The sequence below is a fragment of the Xenopus laevis genome, chromosome 4L (assembly GCF_017654675.1).
Source record: "Xenopus laevis strain J_2021 chromosome 4L, Xenopus_laevis_v10.1, whole genome shotgun sequence".
In the NCBI taxonomy this organism is placed as follows: Eukaryota; Metazoa; Chordata; class Amphibia; order Anura; family Pipidae; genus Xenopus; species Xenopus laevis.
The window spans coordinates 139,856,823-139,880,465 of record NC_054377.1 but is presented as its reverse complement, the minus strand read 5'-3'; the positions used below and the strand labels follow the sequence as shown (position 1 = coordinate 139,880,465).

At 41.5% G+C, this 23,643-nt stretch overlaps 1 protein-coding gene across 3 annotated transcripts in view; it reads right to left on the bottom strand.

The window, feature by feature from the left end:
* Window positions 1-23,643, bottom strand: part of LOC108713588 (copine-9) — a 215,977-nt gene that overhangs the window by 46,186 nt on the left and 146,148 nt on the right. For all 3 annotated transcript variants that reach the window (XM_041590878.1, XM_018257141.2, XM_041590879.1), the window contains 2 exons: window positions 4,788-4,851; window positions 709-812 (listed from right to left, as the gene is read on the bottom strand). In XM_041590878.1, the coding sequence (XP_041446812.1) occupies window positions 709-812; window positions 4,788-4,851 (168 nt within the window). The remainder of the gene's footprint in view (window positions 1-708; window positions 813-4,787; window positions 4,852-23,643) is intronic.

The following is a 23,643-nucleotide window of genomic DNA, read 5'->3' as shown; positions in this document are numbered from 1 at the left end:
AGTAAATGATTTTGGCCATGATTGGTGCACTTTAAAATTGACTATACTATAACAAACTAAAAGTTAACCTTAAGGTAAACAATTAATCCATGAACATTTTTAACGTGATCCATATTTATAAATAATGCATTGGAGTAGAAATTTACTTTGCACTTACAGGGGTGGTTCACCTTTACATTAACATTTAGCATGCTATAGAATGACTAATTCTAAGCAACTTTTCAATTTGCCTGCATCTTTTCTTTTTTTATAGTTTTTTAATTATATTTTTAAATTTCTTTATTATAATTTTCATTGTTTATTTTTATATTTTTTTTAATTATTTACCTTCTTCTTCTGGCTCTTTTGATCTTTCAGATGGGCTTTCACTGACCCCATCTAAAAAACAAATGTTCTGTAGGGCTACACATTTTTGTTATTGCCATTATTAATTACTCATATTTCAATTCAGGCCTCTCCTATTCATATTCAAGTCTCTTATTCAAATCAATGCATGGTTGCTAGGGGAATTTGAACCCTATCAACCAGACAGCTAAAATTGCAAACTGGAGAGCTGCTGAATTAAAAGCTAAATAACGCATAAACCACAAATAATAAAAAATGAACACACACATATACACAAACATCAAATATATATATATATATTATACACAATATTGTATTGTCAAATTAAACCCGTTATTGTGTTTACTGTACACCTGTACTTACGTGCCATCCTCGTTGCTGCGATAAAAGACCAGAAAGGGATCGGATTTGCCAAAGAAATCTTTTTTGTCCAGTTTATTAGCGCACAGCTGCATAGTGACAATGTCCTGCAGATGGAACAAAAGAGAGGTTCGTTTTATTGGATCCCATGATATGTCAAGAGATACATTTATTGGTATACACTGGGCAAATGTGCACCTGGGCACAATTCAAAGCAAAACTTTGATTGGTTGTCATGTGTTAGTACTCTGGGAAAAATTAGTGCTATGTTAGTAAATTACCAATGTTAGAGTTTGAGCAGTGGTGTACCTAGATATCACTGGTCCCCACAGCAAATTATTTTTTAGGCACCCAAAATTAGACTGTCAAGAGGTTAAACTGTTTTACCATTAGTTATTGAAATTGTATATTAATTAGGGCCTCATTGGCACCCTATACCTACTGGTCCCCCTGCAGCTGCAGGATCTGCTTCCTCTGTAGTTACACCCCTGTATTAGAGGGTGCGAGGAACCCTGGCATTGCAGTAAGGTAACTGTCTTTATATAATAATTCAGGACTCCAGGACCACCATAGATATTTTGTCGCAAGGCCCTCCACACCCCCAAAACTTTAAGCGACCCACGGGCCATGCAAAATCATGGGTCACCGCGATGTGAAAAAAAATGGGATCTCCGTGGGTTCTACTTCCTCTGTAGTTAGGCCACTGGTCTACTCCCAGTGGGATTCAGGGACAGTAAGGTTACAGGTTGGGTATATACAGAAACTATTTAACAACTGTTAAAGGAGTGGTTCACTTTTAAGTTAACTTTTAGTATGTTATAGAATGGCTAATTCCAAGAAACTTTTCAATTGGTCTTCATTGTCTTTATTTTTTTATTGTTTTTTAATTATTTGCCATCTTCTTCTGACTCTTTTCAGCTTTCAAATGGGGGTCACTGACCACATCTAAAAAACCAAATGCTCTGTAAGGCTACACATGTATTGTTATTGCTACTTTTTATTCCTCATGTTTGTAGTCAGGCCCTCTGCTATTCATATCCCAGTCTCTTATTTAAATGAATGCATGGTTGCTAGGGTAATTTGAACGCTAGCAACCAGATTGCTGAAATTGCAAACTGAAGAGCTGCTGAATAAAAAGCAAAATAATTTAAAAAACACAAATAATAAAAAATGAAAACCGACTGCAAATTGTCTTAGAATATCACTCTCTACATCATACTAAAAGTTAACTCAATGTTGCACAACCCCTTTAAAATCATGTGTCATTTGTACTTTTAGCTAAAGGGGTCCAATGAAATGCCCAACCCTAAAAATAGCCGTGGAGTTTACAGCATGGACAGACTGGAACTAGAGTGGATCAAAGACAGTGTAAAAAGGCAGGACACAACTGTTTGTAGTTTTATAATTAGTGATGAGTGCATTGACTTTCATGCATTAGGACAAAAAAGTCACCATAAGAAAAAACGCCAATTGACTTTAATGCATCTGGAGCGAGAAGAATTGTTGCATGCATAAAAATTTGTCTCATGTGAAAACGCCCATTGGCTTCAATGCGTTTTGCGAAATTTTGCCGTTTTGCGAAATTTTTCGCAGTTTCGCAAATGTAGTTTGGGGCCTCTCTCCCTATTATAAGCATAAGCCCTACGTTTGTTGTGCATTCAGGGTGCTCTGGCGTAACTAGATTCTGGGCCCCACAGCAAATAATTTTTCAGGCCCTCAAAATGTCTAGAGGTTGACCTGCCAATATTTATTGAAACTGTATATAAATTAGGGCCTCATGGGGCCCCTATACCTCCTGGGCCCCCCTGCAGCCACAGGGTCTGCTTCCTCTGTAGTTACGCCCAGTGTCGGACTGGGACACCAGGGGCCCACCAAAAGCCCTTAGACCAGGGGCCCACTCTAAGTATTATTTTCTTTCCCTCCTCACTCATCCGCTATTCTCCTATTCTCTTTTCTTTACATTCTATAACCTATTATTCCATCTCTTTATTCTCATAGAAATAGGGAATGACCATGAAATAGACCAAATGTTTAGAAGCAGGAGGGCCCACTGACACCTGGGCCCACCGGGAGTTTTCCTGGTATCCCTGTGGGCCAGTCCGACACTGGTTACGCCCCTGGTGCTCTCAAACACACCTGTGTGGAACATGTATTTTCCAGGAGGAAAAACACACGTGTATCAGCCTTAAAAATGGGTGATACAGTATAATAAAATGCACTTTTTGTGAATTCTTCTGCTGGGAGAGTTGGGAAGTTAAGAAGCATTTTGAGAAACTCTACGTTACTGTAATTGCAGGGCCAAAGTTACCTCTAGTTCTAGTAACCCATAGCAACAAATCAGCAGGAGCTGTTTAAAAGTAACATCTTTTGTGCCTGTTATTACATTATTCACAAGGGTCAGTATCCTGCACTTAAATTGCTTTTATCCAGGAACCTTGGGCATCCCCTGCCGGCTCTTGTGAGTGAAGCAGTAAGTCTGCGGTTGTCAGAGTCATGGCTTTGGCTCCTAGAAAAGACACTCAACCTTCACAACAGGCCTCCAGAACAAGTGACGCTAACAGGAGAGGGGGTAAAAGTGCTGCTTTGTATCTTGAGTCTCTGAGTACATGAAGGTTATATATTTCTGATGAAGATGAAAAAAGTAAAATTGGGTCATCTGACTATGACCTTTCCTCTCCTTCTGTCTTTCAGGTTCTGGCATGATAAAGGTGGCTTGTGGCTTACCATCTGTTGCCATCTCTGGCTTAGGCCATACCTGCTTGTAAAGGTGACATGGGGGACAGAGATAAAGACTGGCACCTGACAATTGTTTAAATCTTCTGTTGCAGTACAGGGTAGGGAAACCTTTGGCTACACTGTGTGATTGTGTGTCCAGAACGCTTAAAGCAGGAGTACCCAACCTTTTTACCCATTAGCCACATTCAAATGTAAAAAAGATGGAGAGCAATATAAGCTCCCCCAGTTTCTGGTGGTGTCAAATAAGGGCTGTGATTGGCTATTTGGTAGCTCTTATGGGGACTACAGGAAGCTCTGTTTGGCAACACACCTGGTTTTTAGGCAACCAAAACTTGTTTTGAAGCCAGGAATTAAAAAGATAAGCACCTGCTTTGAGGCCCCTGGGAGCAACATCGAAGGGCTTGGATAAGTCACTGGTTGGGGATCACTGCCTTAAAGGAACAGTTCAGTATACAATAAAATAAAAACTGGGTAAATAGATTGGCTGTGCAAAATAAAAAAATGTTTTTAGTATACTTAGTTAGCCATAAGGGGGGCCACATGGGACATAACTGTTCAGTGAATTTGCAATTGATCCTCTGCATGCAGCTCAGATTCAAAAGCAACAGTTATGACCCATATGGCCCCCCTCAACTCAGTCTCTGATTAGTTATTGCCTGGTAACCAATCTGTGGAAACCAAGAGAGCTGCAAAGCATGAAGTAGTGTTCTGGCTATTATGTTAGACAACCAGTCATTCCAGCTTTTAAAAATTCAATTTTTTGCTAACTATATTAGAAACTTTCTATTTACTCAGTTTTTATTTTTAAACCGAACAATTCCTTTTAAACAATTCTCTGGGCCACCTGGCCGGTATTTTACCGGTCTGGCCAGTAAAAATGATGGTTGATCCCAATGTTATTAATAGGGAAAAAAGATAAATATATAGGAAGGCCAATATTTTTTCTGGAAAAGGTATTAACCCTACTTGAATCATTTCAACATGTTTGTAGCCTTCATGATGTTTTGAGTTTTTTTCAGTGGTTTTCGCTCAAAAACTCAATCAATTCAAGTGATTAGAGTTTTTTTCTGCCGAAAACTCTCTCACATCCAGTTCACTGATTCTAGTTTTTGTCTAAATTAGAAACCATTCGAGTGGGGGGTTCATTTGAGGTTTAAAAAAGTTAACAACGCTCTAAAACTTGACCTTTGATAAATAACCCCCTGCATGTTAAATATGGCTGTCAGGTTGTGTCCTGATAACTAACCTATAGGATGAACATCACAGAGCCAGGCAAGGCCCCCACACAACATGCTTGCCTTACTTGTATCCTGCCTTATGATATGGAAAATGTATTTAATACAAACCCGACAATTGCTGAGCTCTTCGGCTGATAAGATAATGGTGCCACATTTCTTTCCCGGAATCCCCCTGAGAGAGAGAGAGAGAGAGAGAGAGAGAGAGAGAGAGAGAGAGAGAGAGAGAGAGAGAGACAAAATAAGGAGAAGAGGCAAATTGAAAACATGGTCATTTATCACCGGGACAGTTGATTTCTCTTCCTTATAAATGCACAGTGAGGATGACAGATTGAGGTCTAGGCACGTTTGGGTGCAGAAGACATGCAATTACTGCCTGCATAGGTAGCCCCTGCAAGGTTCAACATTGCCCCTTTAACACTAGTTACAAGTAAATGACAACAGGAGTTGTATAAATACAAAGCAATTCCAGAGATCCTTCAGGGACAGGACCTCACCGAACAAGTGGATAAAACACTGCCGCCTCCGACTCACTATTAAATTGTGTTTGAGATGGTCTGTTTCATCTACACTTCATTTAGCCTATTTCTCTGAAAGGGATAAATACATCTCACTCATGCTTGTAGAATAAATCGTTGTGACCTTTTGATTCTGATCACTGGGGAAAGGATTAAATTAGCCAACAGACCCATCTGTCTTTCCATCCCCCCCCCCCCATGGTACATGGAATAATCTCTTCTTCTAGTCAGTAAAGCCTGTAAATGTATCTTCTATACTGTCACTTTAGGTTGGAGCATGATATATCCAATGTCTGAAATCCAGGGGCGCATCTATCAGGGGCAAGGTGAGAACTTAGCCTATTACCACTTTAAGCAGTCATCTCAGAACTTTAAGAGCAGAATTCCCATTTTTCTTTGGGAACTCAACTATTTTCATTGAAGAGCAATTGTGCGATAGCCCCTTTACCCTTCCAAATGCAGGGGACGCAAGTGCAGGATTTGGCATTGGATCTGCATCAGGGAGGTCCTGAATGCAGTGCTATAAGAAGACACCCTTAACAGAAAATAGGATTATGGTGGTTGTATTGCAAAATTAGGGAGCCCTGCACAAAATTTGTACCCGTTTCTGGTTTGATCACTGTATAGAATGGATATTTGTATAAAGAAAACATTTTTCTTTACTATGGGCAACATGGAACATGGTTCAAAAAGAAAATATTCTCTATATTTTATATAAGGGTTTTCTTCCATGTATTTATAAAGGGGATATTAACCAAAAGATACAACAAAATGAAAGAAAATGTAATGTGTAATTCATTACACTTTTACAATGGTTTTAAAGTTGTTTGAAAATATAATTGCTTGTCTGTCCATATTCTTTTATTAGGCACAATTTAATTTTGGAGTATGCAATTAAGTTTACCATTCAGTGGCTATTTAGATGAACTACACTGGCATTCTGGGTAACATAGTAAGTAAGTAAGGTTGAAAAAAGACACATGTCCATCGAGTTCAACTTTTTTTTTTTGTAGAACTGTTGAAGTCCAAAAGTGGTTGAAAGAGGTTTAGGATCACCAGCAATTTTCCCTGCACAAAGTAATCGCCTGAATGGTATACCTGGCCAATCATCTACTGGCTGGTACAACTTCTGGAGCCACACAAGCTATTTCGGGGCATAGCCAGGCATTCATAAGAGTCAGTTGTAGAGTAAGGCCACGTTGGACCATGAGCTGTATTGTAGACATGGCCCCCAAATAAGTAACTCATCCTTCTAACAAATTGTCCCAATTCCCCTTTGTTACTGTGCGGGTGCTGGAGCCAAGGTTAAAATGAACAGGTGACAGAGAGGAAAAGAAGTAGAAAGAGAGAGCTGGTAGGTATCAGGCAAGCACCTCTTTCCTTCAAACTGCCCAGATGCCACCACACATGGATGAGCCAACACAGACACAAGGATCTCCTGCTCCTCTGTGGACCACTCTTTGGCTCCATCACTTGCACCACATCAGTGAATGAGCTTCTATTGAGCTTCTCACTGGCCTCATGAATATACTATAATCTAATGCAGTGATCCCCAACCAGTGGCTTATGGGCAATATGTCTCTCACCAACCCCTTGGATGTTGCTCCCAGTAGCCTCAAAGCAGGTGCTTATTTTTGAATTCCTGGTTTGGAGGCATGTTTTGATTGTGTAAAAACCTCTGCAGGCTGCCAGTCCACAAAGGGGCTACCAAATAACCAATCACAGCCCTTATTTGGCATCCCCAGGAACTTTTTTCATGCATGTGTTGCTCCCCAACTCCTTTTATATTTGAATGTGGCTCACAGGTAAAAAAAAAGTTGGGGACCTCTGATCTAATGAAAGCCTTGCACAACTGCAAGTGACCCATTAGCACAAATCATTAGGTCATAAGGACTTCCCATTCAGCTAATCAACCAGTGCCAGTTAAAGGATGACGACTTATTTGGTCGCTTTGTAGGCACTGCAGGTGGCAAAATATATATTTCAACTTCAGGTCAAGGCTTTTCCCATCAGTATTCCCCCCGAGAGTTACAATTGAGCAGACTTTGAGGATTTCGCCAGATGAGCACAGATCATTAACCTCAGACGAGAACAAGTACATATCAACAGCAAGGGTGACTTTCTCTCCATATGGATTAATCCATTAGTGCTTGCCTGTACAGTATGTCACACATGCAGAGTTAGGGTTTGAAGACTACACACCTTCTCTAACGGATAATTACATCTGACCTTATTAAGAATATATTAATTAAGGGGCCCTTAATTAAGACAACCAATGTTTTTTTTCTGGAAAGTAGACTGATTAAAGGAAATTTAAGGTATAGGTAAAGCTGATGTGTTTTATGGCCCCCTGGGTATTGCACAGAGGCTGGGGACATCAAACCAAAGAAAAAGATGTCCAGTATATTGAATTCCAGCTGTTGTTGATCTGCAATGCAGCCTTTGAAGTTCCAGCTGTTTAGCAATCTGTTTCCTTTATTGGGTCTTTGAGATGCTGGAGGCCCAGGACAATTTCCCCCTCTGCCCTACCCTAATGCACACAACCAATCCCTATTTGATACACCACGAGGACCTTTCTATAATCTGCCTATCTCCTAAAAAACATGTATTCTTTCATTACAGAGGAAATGAAGGAAGTGGAGTAAAGGGAAAGGGAATAAAGGCATCACCATGGTTTCCGTCATGCAGGTAAAAGTATCCTCAATCATTAGGAGCTTTTCAGTCATGTAATTATTAGACTTATGTAAGAGGCATCAACATTCCCTGCTGTTTGTAATGAACAATAACACACATGCACAAAAGATACAAAAACAAACCACATCTGTATAATAAAGGTATCTGGGTTTGACTATGCAACATTATTAGTAAGCAGTACAACAAGAGACAGAGCTGTCTATAGGGCGTACTAATACAGGTGGCAGGCATTGTAGCAGCTATAGGTATAGTAGGCTGAATGTTGCACATTAAAGGAGAAGGAAAGGCTATTAAGTAAGCTTTATCAGAAAGGTCTATATAAATACTCCAGTAAGCCCTCAAAGTAATGCTGCTCTGAGTCCTCTGTCAAAAGAAACACCACATTTCTTTCCTTCTATTGTGTACTCATGGGCTTCTGTATCAGACTTCCTGTTTTCAGCTTAAACCTCCAGGGCTAAGGCTTGAGCATGCTCAGTTTGCTCCTCTCCACCTCCCTCCTCTCATCCCTGCTGTAATCTCAGCTCAGAGCTGTAAGTGACCAGGGAGAGACTCAGGCAGGAAGTGATGTCACAGCAAGCTAATATGGCAGCTTCTATCCTAAACAAAAAGAGACAGTGTCTACAGCCGTTTACTCCGGTATGGTAAAACATTCTGCAGAATAAATATAGCATTCTAGCTTGCACTGTTGTGGCTAATCTGTTGCCAGTAAACTGTATTGGAGCTTTCCTTCTCCTTTAAGATGTATTTTGTAGTATATGGGGTTATTTCTGCAACATTATAAATAAACTGTACAGTAGCAGAGCAGTCTATAAGGAGTAGAAATACAGAGGAGTGTCTCTGACCACACAGATTAGCAGATAGAGGGAAACAGGTATATTTAAGTATATTAAGGCCAATTGGCTGTAATCTAGGGTTTAAGATTTTTAAATCTGAAAAATTGAACAAAAGTGGGAGCAGGAAAAAAATATATATATGACCCACTTTAAAGGCCATGCTAATTAAAACACAGCACTATGGTGTGATACAGTTGCAATAGCGAGAGAAAGCAGGACATGGTTATTCTCTCTTCTGCTCTTCTAAGGGTCAGAATAATTGTGAGCACAGGATCAGTGTAAGTTTATAGAGAGAGTACCTGGTCATGTGCAGGTGAATAGAGATTTGCACATATCCTTGTACCTAAAGCTGCACCTCAAATAGTACATGTGACCCCCCCTGTCTTTCAGGGACATATGTGACTTTGCTGTGAGTTAATCACATAGGAATAAATGCATTGTGAGTGCACTCATTCTCCCTCCCCTCCTGTGGATACCAGCTACAAGCCCTATAATAGTGCAAGTAAATTGTTTTTTTCTCTGATAGTAGCTGTTAGTGAATTGCAAACAAATCAAATAATGAGATAGGTGCCCAGAGTGGGCAAATAAAAAGACTTGTCTCTTAGCACAAATCACAAGGATTATCTTGCGTTGCCTAAATTAGCATCTTATTAGCATTTCTGTTCCGTGCCAGCGCAAAGCTGTAAATTGTATACACAAATACATTGTTTGACAGATCATTATAAGAGAGAGGGGGGAAAGGTAGAGCAACATACGGAGACTGGCATTTTCAGGCGCATTGGCCTAATCAACGAAACCAAGAGAGAGACAAGCAGAAATATATGCCCCATCACGCCATTGATGAGAAGCAGTGGCAGCTATTACAGAAGAAATGAGTTTCACTGTGAAAAATAAAGGAACAGAAATCTCGTAACCTTCTTTAGCCAGTAAGGCTGGGACACAAACATACAAGGGTGCCTTTACAATTACAAGGTGAAGCATTGGGTGCAGCTTAGGAGAGACAGCTACATGGAGCAAGATGCTGTGCACTCTGGTATAAGGGTGTCCTGATCCGAGCTGGTGGTAATTGCAGGGTTCCTATCACATGTTGTGCCAATAGATGCTAATACTTAGCCTACTTGATTGCACACAAATGCTGCTATTGATTAATCCCCCAACTCTTATTACTCAGAGCTGCTTCTCTGTACAGCCTCACTATGCATGGAGTCCAGAAGGGCAGTGGCAACTCTTTCTGTCTAAATTCTTTTTGATGTATTATAAAAAGGCTTCTTCAACAGAAGAAATTATTATTATTTATTATTAACATGTGCAGTGCTATAAAATGAATGTGCTTATACAAAGAAATCACATTAATTACATACATATTGTTTAACATACATAACAACCAATACCAATACAGTAGGTGAAAAAGGCCCTGTGCAAAAGAGCTTACAATCTAAAGGGAATGAGACACAAGGTGTGGGAGTGGGCAATATCAGAAATAAGCAGGTGAGAAATGTAGCATATGGCATCACTTGGTAGTGAGGGTAAGCTTCTCTAAATAAGTGTGTTTTAAGAGATCTTTTGAAAGCAGAAAGGTTGGGAGAAAGTCAGACAGACCGGGGGACAGAATTCCAGGAAGGGTGCCACCTTTGTAAAGTCTTGAATGTGAGCATTTGAGGAGGTAATTAGAGAAGAGTTGAGTAGCAGGTCAGTAGAAGAGAGTAGTAAGCGGTTGGGTGAGTATATAGAGATGAGATCAGAGATGTAGGGTGGGGCAGAGTTATAAAGTGCTTTGAATGTCAGGGTCATTCATTTGAATTTTATTTAGAAAGGTAGCGAAAGCCAGTGCAGGGATTGACAGAGTGTCATGGAAGAGGAGGAGCGGTTGCTGAGGTGTATGAACCTCGCAGCAGTGTTCATTATGGACTAGAGAGGTGACAGTTGTACTGGAGACAATTTATTGTTCATTATGGACTAGAGAGGTGACAGTTGTACTGGAGACAATTTATTGACAGCAGGACATAATGGTGTGAGTAACACTTTCTGTCCGTGCTCCCAAACATTTAGCCCTTCGTTTGTTTCTCCAGTACAACTGTCATTCTCCAGTACAACTGTCATTCTCCAGTACAACTGTCATTCTCCAGTACAACTGTCATTCTCCAGTACAACTGTCATTCTCCAGTACAACTGACCCACACATAGTGGATCCCCAGAGAGAGGAATATGTGAAAGTACAGCGAAAGCCAGTGCAGGGATTGACAGAGTGTCATGGAAGAGGAGGAGCGGTTGCTGAGGTGTATGAACCTCGCAGCAGTGTTCATTATGGACTAGAGAGGTGACAGTCTCTGGCGGGGAAGGCCAATTGATAGTTACAGTAGTCTAGACGTGATATGATGAGACTGTGAATAAAAATGTTGGTGGCATCTTGGGTGATAAATGATCGCATTTTGGATATGTTCTTTAAGTGAAATTGACATGATTTAATAAGTCACTGGATATGAGGAGTGAAGGACAGGGCAAAATCTAGGATAACCCCAAGGCACGGGGTGATAGTGGAACTGTTTTCTACGATAGATACTTCTGGGATGTTTCTGGTGTTAGTTTGGGGAAAGAGAACCATTTTGTTTTAGAGAGGTTTAATTTGAGGTAGCGTTGTAGAGATAGTGGACAGGCAGGAGGAGACCCGACTTAAGAGCTCCTTTTGATGAATTATAAAAAGGCTTCTTCAACAGAAGAGATGAGTAGGTGACCCTACTACTACTTCAGTGCTTTCTAAATAGGGCCCTTTATTTTTATGTTGCTCAGGTCCAATGTTAAGGCACATTTCCAAAAAACTACAATACACCTCCACATATACTGGGACAAATATTAGTTGGCGATAGCAGGTCAAGACAGTAGACCAGGATGGAGACAATTTATTGACAGCAGGACATAATGGTGTGAGTAACACTTTCTGTCCGTGCTCCCAAACATTTAGCCCTTCGTTTGTTTCTCCAGTACAACTGTCATTCTCCAGTACAACTGTCATTCTCCAGTACAACTGTCATTCTCCAGTACAACTGTCATTCTCCAGTACAACTGACCCACACATAGTGGATCCCCAGAGAGAGGAATATGTGAAAGTACAGTAGGACAAGATGATATGGCCAGTTAGCGGCAGAATTGAAAAGAGAAGGTAGTATACAATTGAAAAATAACTCCCAGAGCCCAAAGGGTGTTTTGGTGGATTACTGGCCTGTGGCCCAATAACTATTGACAAGCTATAGGTTGGACTATTTTATATAACATCTTTCCCCCCAAGCTCCACTGCCACTAAAGCCGTCCCTGCAGGAGTGCAGAGAATTCACGGTGTGGGACAATGTACTTTTGATGTAAATAAGTACAAGCTCAGGGCGGCTTCCAACAATAGAACGTTAGAAATTGACTGGTGAGAGCACAAAGCAGAAAATGCCGGTAATAACAGCGCTCTGCACAGATAGCTCTGCTCTGATGATCCTCACTACTCACAATAACGAGTTTGTTTTCCCTGAAAGAATATATGTACATTTCTCTTTTCCCAAAAGACTCCCATTTCTGCACTAAAAGAGACTTTCTGGCCATTCTCTGGAGATTGAGAGGGCAAAGGTTCACTTGCTAAGCTAATGGAGATGGGGAACACAAATGCTCAGTCACATAGAAGTGCAGTTCTGGGCAAGGGATTCTGGGAGAGGAATAAGCTCTAAAACTAAAGGCAATGTCAGACAACTGAATAAAATACCTCTTGGGCAAATTGTTTATGTTTAGAAATGATTTAAGCTCCCTAAAGATCTGCTTTTTTTTGTTGCAAGCACTGTGATACATGCTCCGCTTTGATTGACAGGTGTAACAATGGAAGCTTCACCCCCTGACACACTACAGAGCAGAAAGCACATTGTGCATGAAGAAATGTTATCCCTATGAGAAGGAATGGGACAGCCACATAACTGGGCTTATTTACAGTGTCACAAAAATGGACACGGCTGTAATTGCGGTCTTGCAAAAAATGGACACGGGGGGCTCATTTATCAACACTGGGCAAATTTGCCCATGGACAGTTACCTATAGCAACCAATCAGTGATTAGCTTTTTGAAGCCAGCTGCAAGTAGAACAATGAATGCAGCAATTTGATTGGTTGCCATGAGTTACTGCCCATGGGCAAATTTGCCCAGTGTTGATAAATGATCCCCAGAGGGTCCTCACACTTCCATTATACCCTCCCAGTCTGTTCAGATGAATTGATGCTGGGGAACCCTGGAGCTACTGCTATCATCTTAATTCCATACTTCCCAGTGTGGGCTGTATCAATAAGCATCACACTTGTGCCTAAAAAACAACACACAAGATAATTTTCTTCTTCTTCTATGGATGCTGTTGACAATGACAGTATTTAGGCAGCATTTCTAGCATCATTTGGGGGGCCATTTTACCCTTAAATCAGCACATTATCCTAATGTATAACTAGTTAATCTATCACAGAGTTTTAAGGTCCACATGACCTGCTCTGTGTGTTTTCCATTTCATAACATCAGTAATGGCAACAGCAGAGGCCCAAAGGCCCTGTGAGCCATAAGCCTAAGAAAGTGAGCCCCAGATTTATATAAAAAAATCAACATTTCAATTTGTAGGTGACACCTCCAATCTGCCATTACTACAGCCAGTTTAAGAGTTTTTTCTATTTTTAGTGTTTTCTTTTTAAAGAGATGCAGTTTTAGACTGCTAGTACCAGGCCTTTGGCTTAGCAGGTGTCTTTCGGAGTCCCTAGAGCAGTGATCCCCAACAAGTTGCTCCCCAACCCCTTGGATGTTACCCTCTGTGACCTGTAGCAGGTGCTTATTTTTGAATTTAAGGCTTGGAGACAAGTTTTGTTGCATAAAAACCAGATGTACTTCCAAACAGAGTCTCCTGTAGCCTGTCAGTCCACATAGGGGCTACCAATAGCCAATCACAACCCTTATTGACACCACCAGGAACATTTTTCATGCTTGTGTTGCTCGCCAAATCTTTTTACATCTGAATGTTGGTCATGGGTGAGAAAGTTTGGGGGCCCCTGCCCTAGAGTATCTGACAATACAGCACGTGAGACAATAGAGACTTCTAGATCTGACAACACAGTGAGAACATTATGAACCCACCTGTTCTTCTATATACGGTAAACGCTCATTGTAGGTAGGAAGGTTCCATATAACATCTGATAGGTAGATCTAATTACCGACCATTTCTATATCAATGCATAAAAAATGGATGGGATTATTAAGTCTGTGTGTAATTATGTGAGGAGAGTATCTCTTTAGCACTGGGAAGTTTTACATTTGTAGCAAATTAAAATGACCGAGTGTGATCCTTTTCCTTTAAAGCTTGCAATCTAATCAATAATACATTTAAAGGAAAACAAACTGTGTATTCTCTTTATTGTGCCGCACAAAGCAGCCTGGAGACTTGCTAATGAGCTGGGGGAACCCTGGGAAGTTAGTATGTTAGTAGTCATTAGATTCAACTGTGAGCAGCAGCCTATTCTCTGGGAAGTAGCAGAGGGGGATTCCACCAGAACAAGCCCAGATATTCTGTCCAGTCCATAACCAGAGACCCATCAGAACATCAATTAAAAATTTAGGGTTGAACTGGGGGACACCAGGAAAAACCTGGTTCCCCCTGAACTCTCCCAATTGCAGTGACAAAGGAAGGTACAAACGTAAGCACAGCAGAGAGCGGGAGGGTTGTGTAGGAATTTACAGCTTCTGGTAGAGCTCACAACTGGGTTGGGGGTCCCTAATGTGGTGGGCCCCAGACACCCCAGTCCATAGTCCAACCCTTATTGTACTATTCAGGCAATGCCCTGACCTTGGCCCAGATGTAGTCAGGGCTGGATTTACATAGTGGGCGCCCCTAGGCCCATTGCCGTTAGTCGCCCCTGTCCCCTCCCCTATTCGTGCAAATTTTCATCATCTGGACTGGAGCAATGGGGATTGACGCATCCCCAGTGTTTTTGAACCAATGTGGGTGTGGTTGGGCAGCATGCCGCCCCCCCTAAAATCCTGCCGCCCTAGGCCCGGGCCTAGGTGGCCTTTCCACAAATCCGGGCCTGGATGTAGTGGCATAACTAATGGTGGAGCAGGGGGTGCGATCAGACCAGCGCCGGCTTCCCCTCGGGGCCCACCAGAGACCAAACGCTGTAAGGAAACCGCACGTCTGGAGGAGGCCCGGTGCACAACTTGCACCAGGGCCCGGAAGAGGGTAGTTACGTTACTGCCCAGATGGTCGCTCTTCAGGCAAAAGCAGTTGCTTTGCAGGATAAACACATTTACAAGAATGGCAGAATTCTGCACTGTAGGAAAAAAACATGCCGATTGCACTCAAAATTGCACTTTGCTCACTGCGTCTAGGTAAATGAATGTGCCTTTATATCTGGAGATGTTTTTTTTCATCCCATCGTGCTCTTGCCGCCCTAATATGATATAAAATATCTGGGGTTACCCTAAAATCAGCTCTGATACATTGTCTGCAAGAGAAGAAGCAATGCGTTTACATGGAACCCAAAATGTGCCGACTCCATGTAAAGTCCCTGCTGGGATTCAGCTAATGAATTTGTTAGTAAAGCAGCTCAGTTGGAGAGAACATTGAGCAAAGTCTATTCTACTGGAAGCGTTGAACTCTGCGTGCGAATGTGCTGCACTCCGCTTGGGGAGGCTTTGATTCCTCCGTGCCAGAGACAGAGAACTTAGAAGCTTCACTAGTGCCTCGTATGCAGGGGCTGCACGAGAAGAATAATGAGAACAGCAGAGTAACCACCTCAGGATGCATTCAGTGCATTCATCACAATAAACCAATATATTTAGTGGGTAAGTTGTGATTTTATTGTCCTCTATTACCTCTTAAAGGGCAAGTCACCCCCAAAATAAAAATGTGCTTATTAAAAAAATCCATAACAATAAGCAACTTTCCAATAAACATTTTTTAGACATTTTCAGTGCTTTTAAAGTTATTTGTAAAAACAATTGTCATTGAAAAGCAGCATTAGCCTAATAATCCTGGTTGTTACTTTTTCAACAATGTTGCAAAAGTCTTATTTCCCCAGCAAATACAAGTCTGTTAATCAGCTGCCTTGTCTTACATGGTATCAACAGTCTGAGCCACCAGGACTATTTTTGCTATTTTTCTATTCAATAGCAAAATATAAACAAATAACTTAAAAACCATAACTTATAATGAATATATATCGCAAATTTGCTTAGAATTATGTTTTTTTTATGATATTGCTTTTAAAGGGATACTGTTATATGTAGGGATGCACCGAATCCACTTTTTTGGATTCGGCCGAACCCCCGAATCCTTTGTGAAAGATTCAGCCGAATACCGAACCGAATCCTAATTTTCATATGCAAATTAAGGGTGGGAAGGGGAAAACATTTTTTACTTCCTTGTTTTGTTTTGAGTCATGCAATTTCCCTCCCGCCCCTAATTTGCATATGCAAATTAGGATTCGGATTCAGTTCAGCCGAGCAGAAGGATTCGGCCTAATCCGAAAAAGGCCGAATCCCGAACCGAATCCTGGATTCGGTGCATCCCTAGTTATATGTAATAGTAAAATCTTTCTCTTTCTGAGGATATGAGCCCAACAGAAAATCATGGGCTCAGTCTCTAAAATTTTTCTCTTCTGTTTCTGTATGTTAGAAGCATATAATAGCCATAGTACAGAAGGCCAATAAAATACATTCATAGGCAGGAATTCAGCCATTAATAATCTGTAAAATATATAGTAAATTACATATTCCCCTATGTAACTATAGAAAGGCACAAGGCTGAAGTCCAAGAGCATTTATACAGGTTACAGAACCCCAAGGTGACTGCTAATCCTCATATTTTACATCCAATATCCTTATCATTTACAGTAGGGAGTACATTATCCCTTATAATACATGAGTGATACTCAGAGTTCCCTGTATAACTCAGCCTGTAGCCTTGTGCCTTTATATGGTCACAGAACAACCTCTCAGTGACTTCTCATATCCTTATCATTTACAGTAGGGGGTACATTATCCCTTATAATACATGAGTGATACTCAGAGTTCCCTGTATAACTCAGCCTGCAGCCTTGTGTCTTTATATGGTCACAGAGCCCCTCAGTGACTTCTAATATCCTTATCATTTACTGTAGGGGGTATATTATCCCTTATAATACATGAGTGATACTCAGAGTTCCCTGTATAACTCAGCCTGCAGCCTTGTGTCTTTATATGGTCACAGAACCCCTCAGTGACTTCTAATATCCTTATCATTTACAGTAGGGGGTACATTATCCCTTATAATACATGAGTGATACTCAGAGTTCCCTGTATAACTCAGCCTGCAGCCTTGTGTCTTTATATGGTCACAGAACCCCTCAGTGACTTCTAATATCCTTATCATTTACAGTAGGGGGTACATTATCCCTTATAATACACAAGTGATACTCAGAGTTCCCTGTATAACTCAGCCTGCAGCCTTGTGCCTTTATATGGTCATAGAACCCCTCAGTGACTTCTAATATCCTTATCATTTACAGTAGATTGTACATTATCCCTTATAATACATGAGTGATACTCAGAGTTCCCTGTATAACTCAGCCTGCAGCCTTGTGTCTTTATATGGTCATAGAACCCCTCAGTGACTTCTAATATCCTTATCATTTACAGTAGATTGTACATTATCCCTTATAATACATGAGTGATACTCAGAGTTCCCTGTATAACTCAGCCTGCAGCCTTGTGCCTTTATATGGTCATAGAACCCCTCAGTGACTTCTAATATCCTTATCATTTACAGTAGATTGTACATTATCCTTATAATACATGAGTGATACTCAGAGTTCCCTGTATAACTCAGCCTGCAGCCTTGTGTCTTTATATGGTCACAGAACCCCTCAGTGACTTCTAATATCCTTATCATTTACAGTAGGGGGTACATTATCCTTATAATACATGAGTGATACTCAGAGTTCCCTGTATAACTCAGCCTGCAGCCTTGTGTCTTTATATGGTCACATAACTCCTCAGTGACTTCTAATATCCTTATCATTTACAGTAGGGGGTACATTATCCCTTATAATACATGAGTGATACTCAGAGTTCCCTGTATAACTCAGGCCTGCAGCCTTGTGCCTTTATATGGTCACAGAACCCCTCAGTGACTTCTAATATCCTTATCATTTACAGTAGGGGGTACATTATCCCTTATAATACATGAGTGATACTCAGAGTTCCCTGTATAACTCAGCCTGCAGCCTTGTGCCTTTATATGGTCACAGAACCCCTCAGTGACTTCTAATATCCTTATCATTTACAGTAGGGGGTACATTATCCCTTATAATACATGAGTGATACTCAGAGTTCCCTGTATAACTCAGCCTGCAGCCTTGTGTCTTTATATGGTCACAGAACCCCTCAGTGACTTCTCATATTCTTATCATTTACAGTAGGGGGTACATTATCCCTTATAATACACAAGTGATACTCAGAGTTCCCTGTATAACTCAGCCTGCAGCCTTGTGCCTTTATATGGTCATAGAACCCCTCAGTGACTTCTAATATCCTTATCATTTACAGTAGATTGTACATTATCCCTTATAATACATGAGTGATACTCAGAGTTCCCTGTATAACTCAGCCTGCAGCCTTGTGTCTTTATATGGTCATAGAACCCCTCAGTGACTTCTAATATCCTTATCATTTACAGTAGATTGTACATTATCCCTTATAATACATGAGTGATACTCAGAGTTCCCTGTATAACTCAGCCTGCAGCCTTGTGCCTTTATATGGTCATAGAACCCCTCAGTGACTTCTAATATCCTTATCATTTACAGTAGATTGTACATTATCCCTTATAATACATGAGTGATACTCAGAGTTCCCTGTATAACTCAGCCTGCAGCCTTGTGTCTTTATATGGTCACAGAACCCCTCAGTGACTTCTAATATCCTTATCATTTACAGTAGGGGGTACATTATCCCTTATAATACATGAGTGATACTCAGAGTTCCCTGTATAACTCAGCCTGCAGCCTTGTGTCTTTATATGGTCACATAACTCCTCAGTGACTTCTAATATCCTTATCATTTACAGTAGGGGGTACATTATCCCTTATAATACATGAGTGATACTCAGAGTTCCCTGTATAACTCAGCCTGCAGCCTTGTGCCTTTATATGGTCACAGAACCCCTCAGTGACTTCTAATATCCTTATCATTTACAGTAGAGGGTACATTATCCCTTATAATACATGAGTGGTACTCAGAGTTCCCTGTATAACTCAGCCTGCAGCCTTTTGCCTTTTAATAACACACCAATGTGCTTATCATTAAGTGGGATTTTCAAGCCTTCCTGATTAATATATATGGCTTATTTTTCAGTGGGACGGGCCCGTAGGTGAGCCATATACATGGGCAAATAAGCTGCCGACACTGTTTGAAGGGGCAGACTCAACAGCTTAAATTTGCCTGTGTAAGGCCACCTTAAGTCTAATCAATGATGCAATTTTGTATATAGCATTTTGTACGAGCAAATGGATGCATGTTTTTCATTGCTAAAGGTTGTGCATCAGTCCCATGAGTTTGTTTCCCTGGGCCACAGGCTACGGATAAACAACTCGTCGGAGAGACGCAAAATCGTTGCTAATGAGTGACTCCTGCTACTCACAGCATGGCACCAACCCAAACTTTGCTGTGAGAAAAAATTTAAAAAAGCCAATGCTGCAAAAAGTGCAAAGAACCTTAAAGCTAGAATTTACAAATTCCCTGCCGCAAGGGGAGCATTTTTCAATTCACCAGAATTAGAAAGCTTCAAAGAACAAGAAAAAAAGCAAAATATATGTAGGGGCCAATAGGGGTTAATCTGCCCCTATGGCTTTAAGACCCCACCCTTTTCTCAGTTACCAGGCAAAATCCTGTGTAGCTCAATGTTATTGGCCAAGAGGTGTAATGACCACTTCCTGCCACACTGCACTATAGTGTGTGTAAGGAGTGGCCTCTTCCTCTTTGGCTGCTGGATGCTGATCCAGCTGGGTGTGCCCAGGGGAGCCTGGGTACAGCAAGGCCCAGAAAGTCATGTGTTCAAGTCGGGGGCCAGGCAACCCCGTGAATGAGGAATAGAAAGTGACAGGTGAGCTCCCAGTACGCTACTAGTACGCTCTAGGAGTGTTATTTAGTCAGGGTTGAGCAAGATAAGTAGTAAGCAGTTCTGAGCTCCAACATAGGAGTGATAGATTGGAGGTATCTCTCCCAGGCCATATTGCCTGAAGTGTAGGGATCCCAGCGGAGAGGGAATCAGGAGAGAGTGATTGCCCTGAGGTTGATCCAGAGACACTACCGGAATATGTCGCAGAGGTGAAGTGGGAGACCTGCCAAGTCTGTCCCCAGGGAGTGTCAGCCTGTGTAAAGCTGCATGTGATGTGCCTGTGCCTTTTTCCTCTAACCACTGGATGTGAGTAAACCTGGGGACATTGTCTCTGACTAATAAACAGTTTCTTTGTTTGCACCATAAGAACCTCCTGGCGCCCAATCATTTTTATACACAGTATCCTGAGTGTTGTAGTAGCACTACACCTTAGGGATAGCTTCCACTTAGTGCCCTGATCGTGATGTGTGAGTCCAATGTTACCCATGCTCATACCAATAGCTGTGGTCTGGATAGCCCAGATTGGCGTTACATATATATTGGAAAAAGTTCTCATTTACAGGCCTGAAGCTTTTGCAATATTCCTGCTTTGATAAGAATGGAGTATTTAAAATTGTACATGCTGGAGGGGTAAATTAGGCCCATCTAAACTTCTCCTTTAAATGCATTTACTTGGGGGTGCCAAAAGTTAGGCACCCCCAAGTTATTGTATTTACCTCAAAACCCAGGCTGGTGCTCCTATCAGCAGAAAAGTCTTGGGGTTCTTCCAGCGAGCACCACGGAGCAATCGGCTTCTGACTTCTTCTTTCTTCGCTCGGGTGCGCATGCTCAGTAGCATGGAAATGCGAACTTAAACAAAGAAGTTGCATGTTTGGTTCTACTGCGCATGCATCTGCCCCAGGAAATTTGAAGAAAGAATAAGAAGGAAATTGATCGCACCGGCCGGGGTGTCAAGTAAGTATATACAATCTAACTTTTGGCAACCCCAAGTACATAGGCCTATCCTTCTCCTTCAACAGTGTTTTGGCACCAAAATATTGATGGATTGGATTGTGCATTGAGCAGCGCCGGATTTGCAAGACGGGCACCCCTAGACCACACAGCTGTGGTGCACTAACTCGCGCAGGTGCAAAATCGCTGGTTTGCAAGCGCTGGAACACTGGAGAGCAGCTTGTCCCCATAGAGCGCCTGGGCGGCATGCTGCCCCAAAAAATTTGCCACCATAGGCCTGGGCCTTTGTGGCCTTGCCACAAATACGGGATTGGCATTGAGTGCAAGGCACAGTGCAGTCTTTGCCTGATCTCTCTCATATTCTTTCATATTAAACCTGTGTTAATTATCCTTGGAGATGCAGGAGCCCCAACCCCCTAGGGTTCCCCCCAGGAAAACTCCCGGTGGGCCCATGGGTCAGTGGGCCTCTTTCTTATAACCATTTGGCCTAATTCATGGTCATTCCTTATTTCTTTATGAGAACAAAGAGGCTTAATAATGGAATTATAGAGTATGCAGAGAAAAGAGACTAGGAGAATAAAGAGGTTGAGTGAGAAGAGGAGGTCTAATAGTTTGGAAAGTGGACCCTCAGCCTAAGGTTTTCTGGTGGGCCCCTGGCATCTCAATCCAACACTCGTTGCACGTCACTGTGCTCTCTCTGAAAGGGTCATTCTGGCTGGAAGTTTCATGGCATTCTCTAGGAACGTGACATATTTTCAGGTCCTTTACCACCATTCCCATGGGAAAGAGTTTTTCTTGTTAAAACATCACCACTGGCCTTTTGCTTCTCTGCTTGCTCCAATGCTTCTGATAGATTTTTAGCAGGAAACTGATGTTGCATTTCTGAATGTCCTCTGAGATGTGGCTGCATGGTTCACTGCTTGTGCGTCTTCTTTATCTTCATCTGTCTGTTCTTAAAGGGGTACTGAGAATTTTATCTCAGCACCAGGGCTGGATTTCCTGGGGATTACACTTTGTTGCACAGAACACCTGATTTCAATTGGCTATGGCCACATGGACTTCTACAGCCAACTCACAAAGGAGCTTCTGAAGTTTTAGTGACCCTTGTACAAGCCTTTGTCCATTTGATTTCCTTAAAAGAAAACTAAAGCCTAACTAAAGAAGTAGCCAGAAATGTTGTACATTATGTTTTGGGCTTCTGTACCAGCCCAAGGCAACCACAGTCCTTTAGCAGTAAAGATCTGTGTCTCCAAAGATGCCCCAGTAGCTCCCCATCTTCTTTTATGCTGATTCACTGCACGTGCTCTGTGCTGCTGTCACTTACTGAGCTTAGGGACCCACTCACAATATACAGTACATATAGAATAGAAATGTCACAATATAAAGCTGATTAGTAATTAATACAGATAATTACTACATGGCAGCAGAGAATCAGTGCAATTAGCATGAAAATCTAATAATCAGCCCTGTAGCATCATCTTATATTACAGGCCAACCTCATTTTCTGTTTGATAGGGAATGAATAATTGAAATATCTCAGTGACAAGGATTTGTATGTAAATATCCAGTTACAGTTATACAGTATTGTAGCAGCAATGGGGGTCCCAGGTCCAAATCCATCCAGGCAAGGGGGTTTGTATATGGTTTGCATGGGTTTCCTCCAATACTTCAAAAACACAGGCCGGCAAGTTAATTGACTCCTAATTAAACTGACAATATTATATACAAATGAGACATTAGATTGTAAGCTCCACTTGGACAGGGACTAAAAGTGCTGTAGAATAAGTCTGTGCCATATGAAAAATAAAGTTTATTCCCTGTGTTCTTACCTAACAAACTAGAAATGGGACATAGAAACAGTTGGTTCTGCAACAGCCACTAAACTACAAGTCCCAGAATTCCTAGCTGTTACTGAAAGCATAGTTCAGTAATCACTGGTGTGCCACAGGTTGAGGATCACCGGCCAGAGCCCTATATTTTCTCTAGTCATTCCCAAACTCCCAGCATCTTCAGCCATAAATCCATAAAGTTATCAGTTGGTACATTGTGCTTTAAATAACCAAGGTGTCCACCAAGCACGTTATCAGTGATATCCGGCACTTCTTACTGGATTATATTACTATATTATATGTATAATATATTTTCAAGTTGCAGAGGGTTTCCCTGATCATTCATAAAGGTCACAACCTCATGGGGCAGATCAGGGGCTACTCTACCAAAATCTGGAGGTTAGCAGTTGCTGGGATCCTTATCTTTCTGGGACCTAACTTCATCTTTCTGCCCTGTCTCGAGGTTTGACCCACTCTTCTCACTGTAGCATTTTCTGGAAGACTTCTGTGAGACAGATTTACTGAGACTCCACTTCATCTTGGTGTTTGAAGCTTCTCTCAGTGACTGTTTCTTTATCTAAATAAAGTACACTGAAATAGTTCAAAGAACTGAGCTGTTTTGTGTGGACCAAACAGAGTTGTGCGGTCACGGAAATGCTGCAGGAAATTATAGTTGTTAGGCACTCTTCTCTATTGCTCATTGTACAATTTAAAAACCTGCGTGAGTCCCATCTTACATTTCTTACTCGACATGGTGCCAAACAGCCAGAGCCCACTCTTCAATTGCTTTCATTCCGAAGCTTCATTATTATGTTTCCTACTCACCCATCTCTCAGTCTTCCATCTCTAATAGCAGAGGGGACCCTCTCGGCACATGGCGAATGCTGGCTTTGCTATAGAATCTCCAACCATGACCAAATACAGTAGGTTGGGAAAAAACTCATGTAAAGTGTTACCCCTACAATCTTGCCCTAAACTTACCATCATACACTA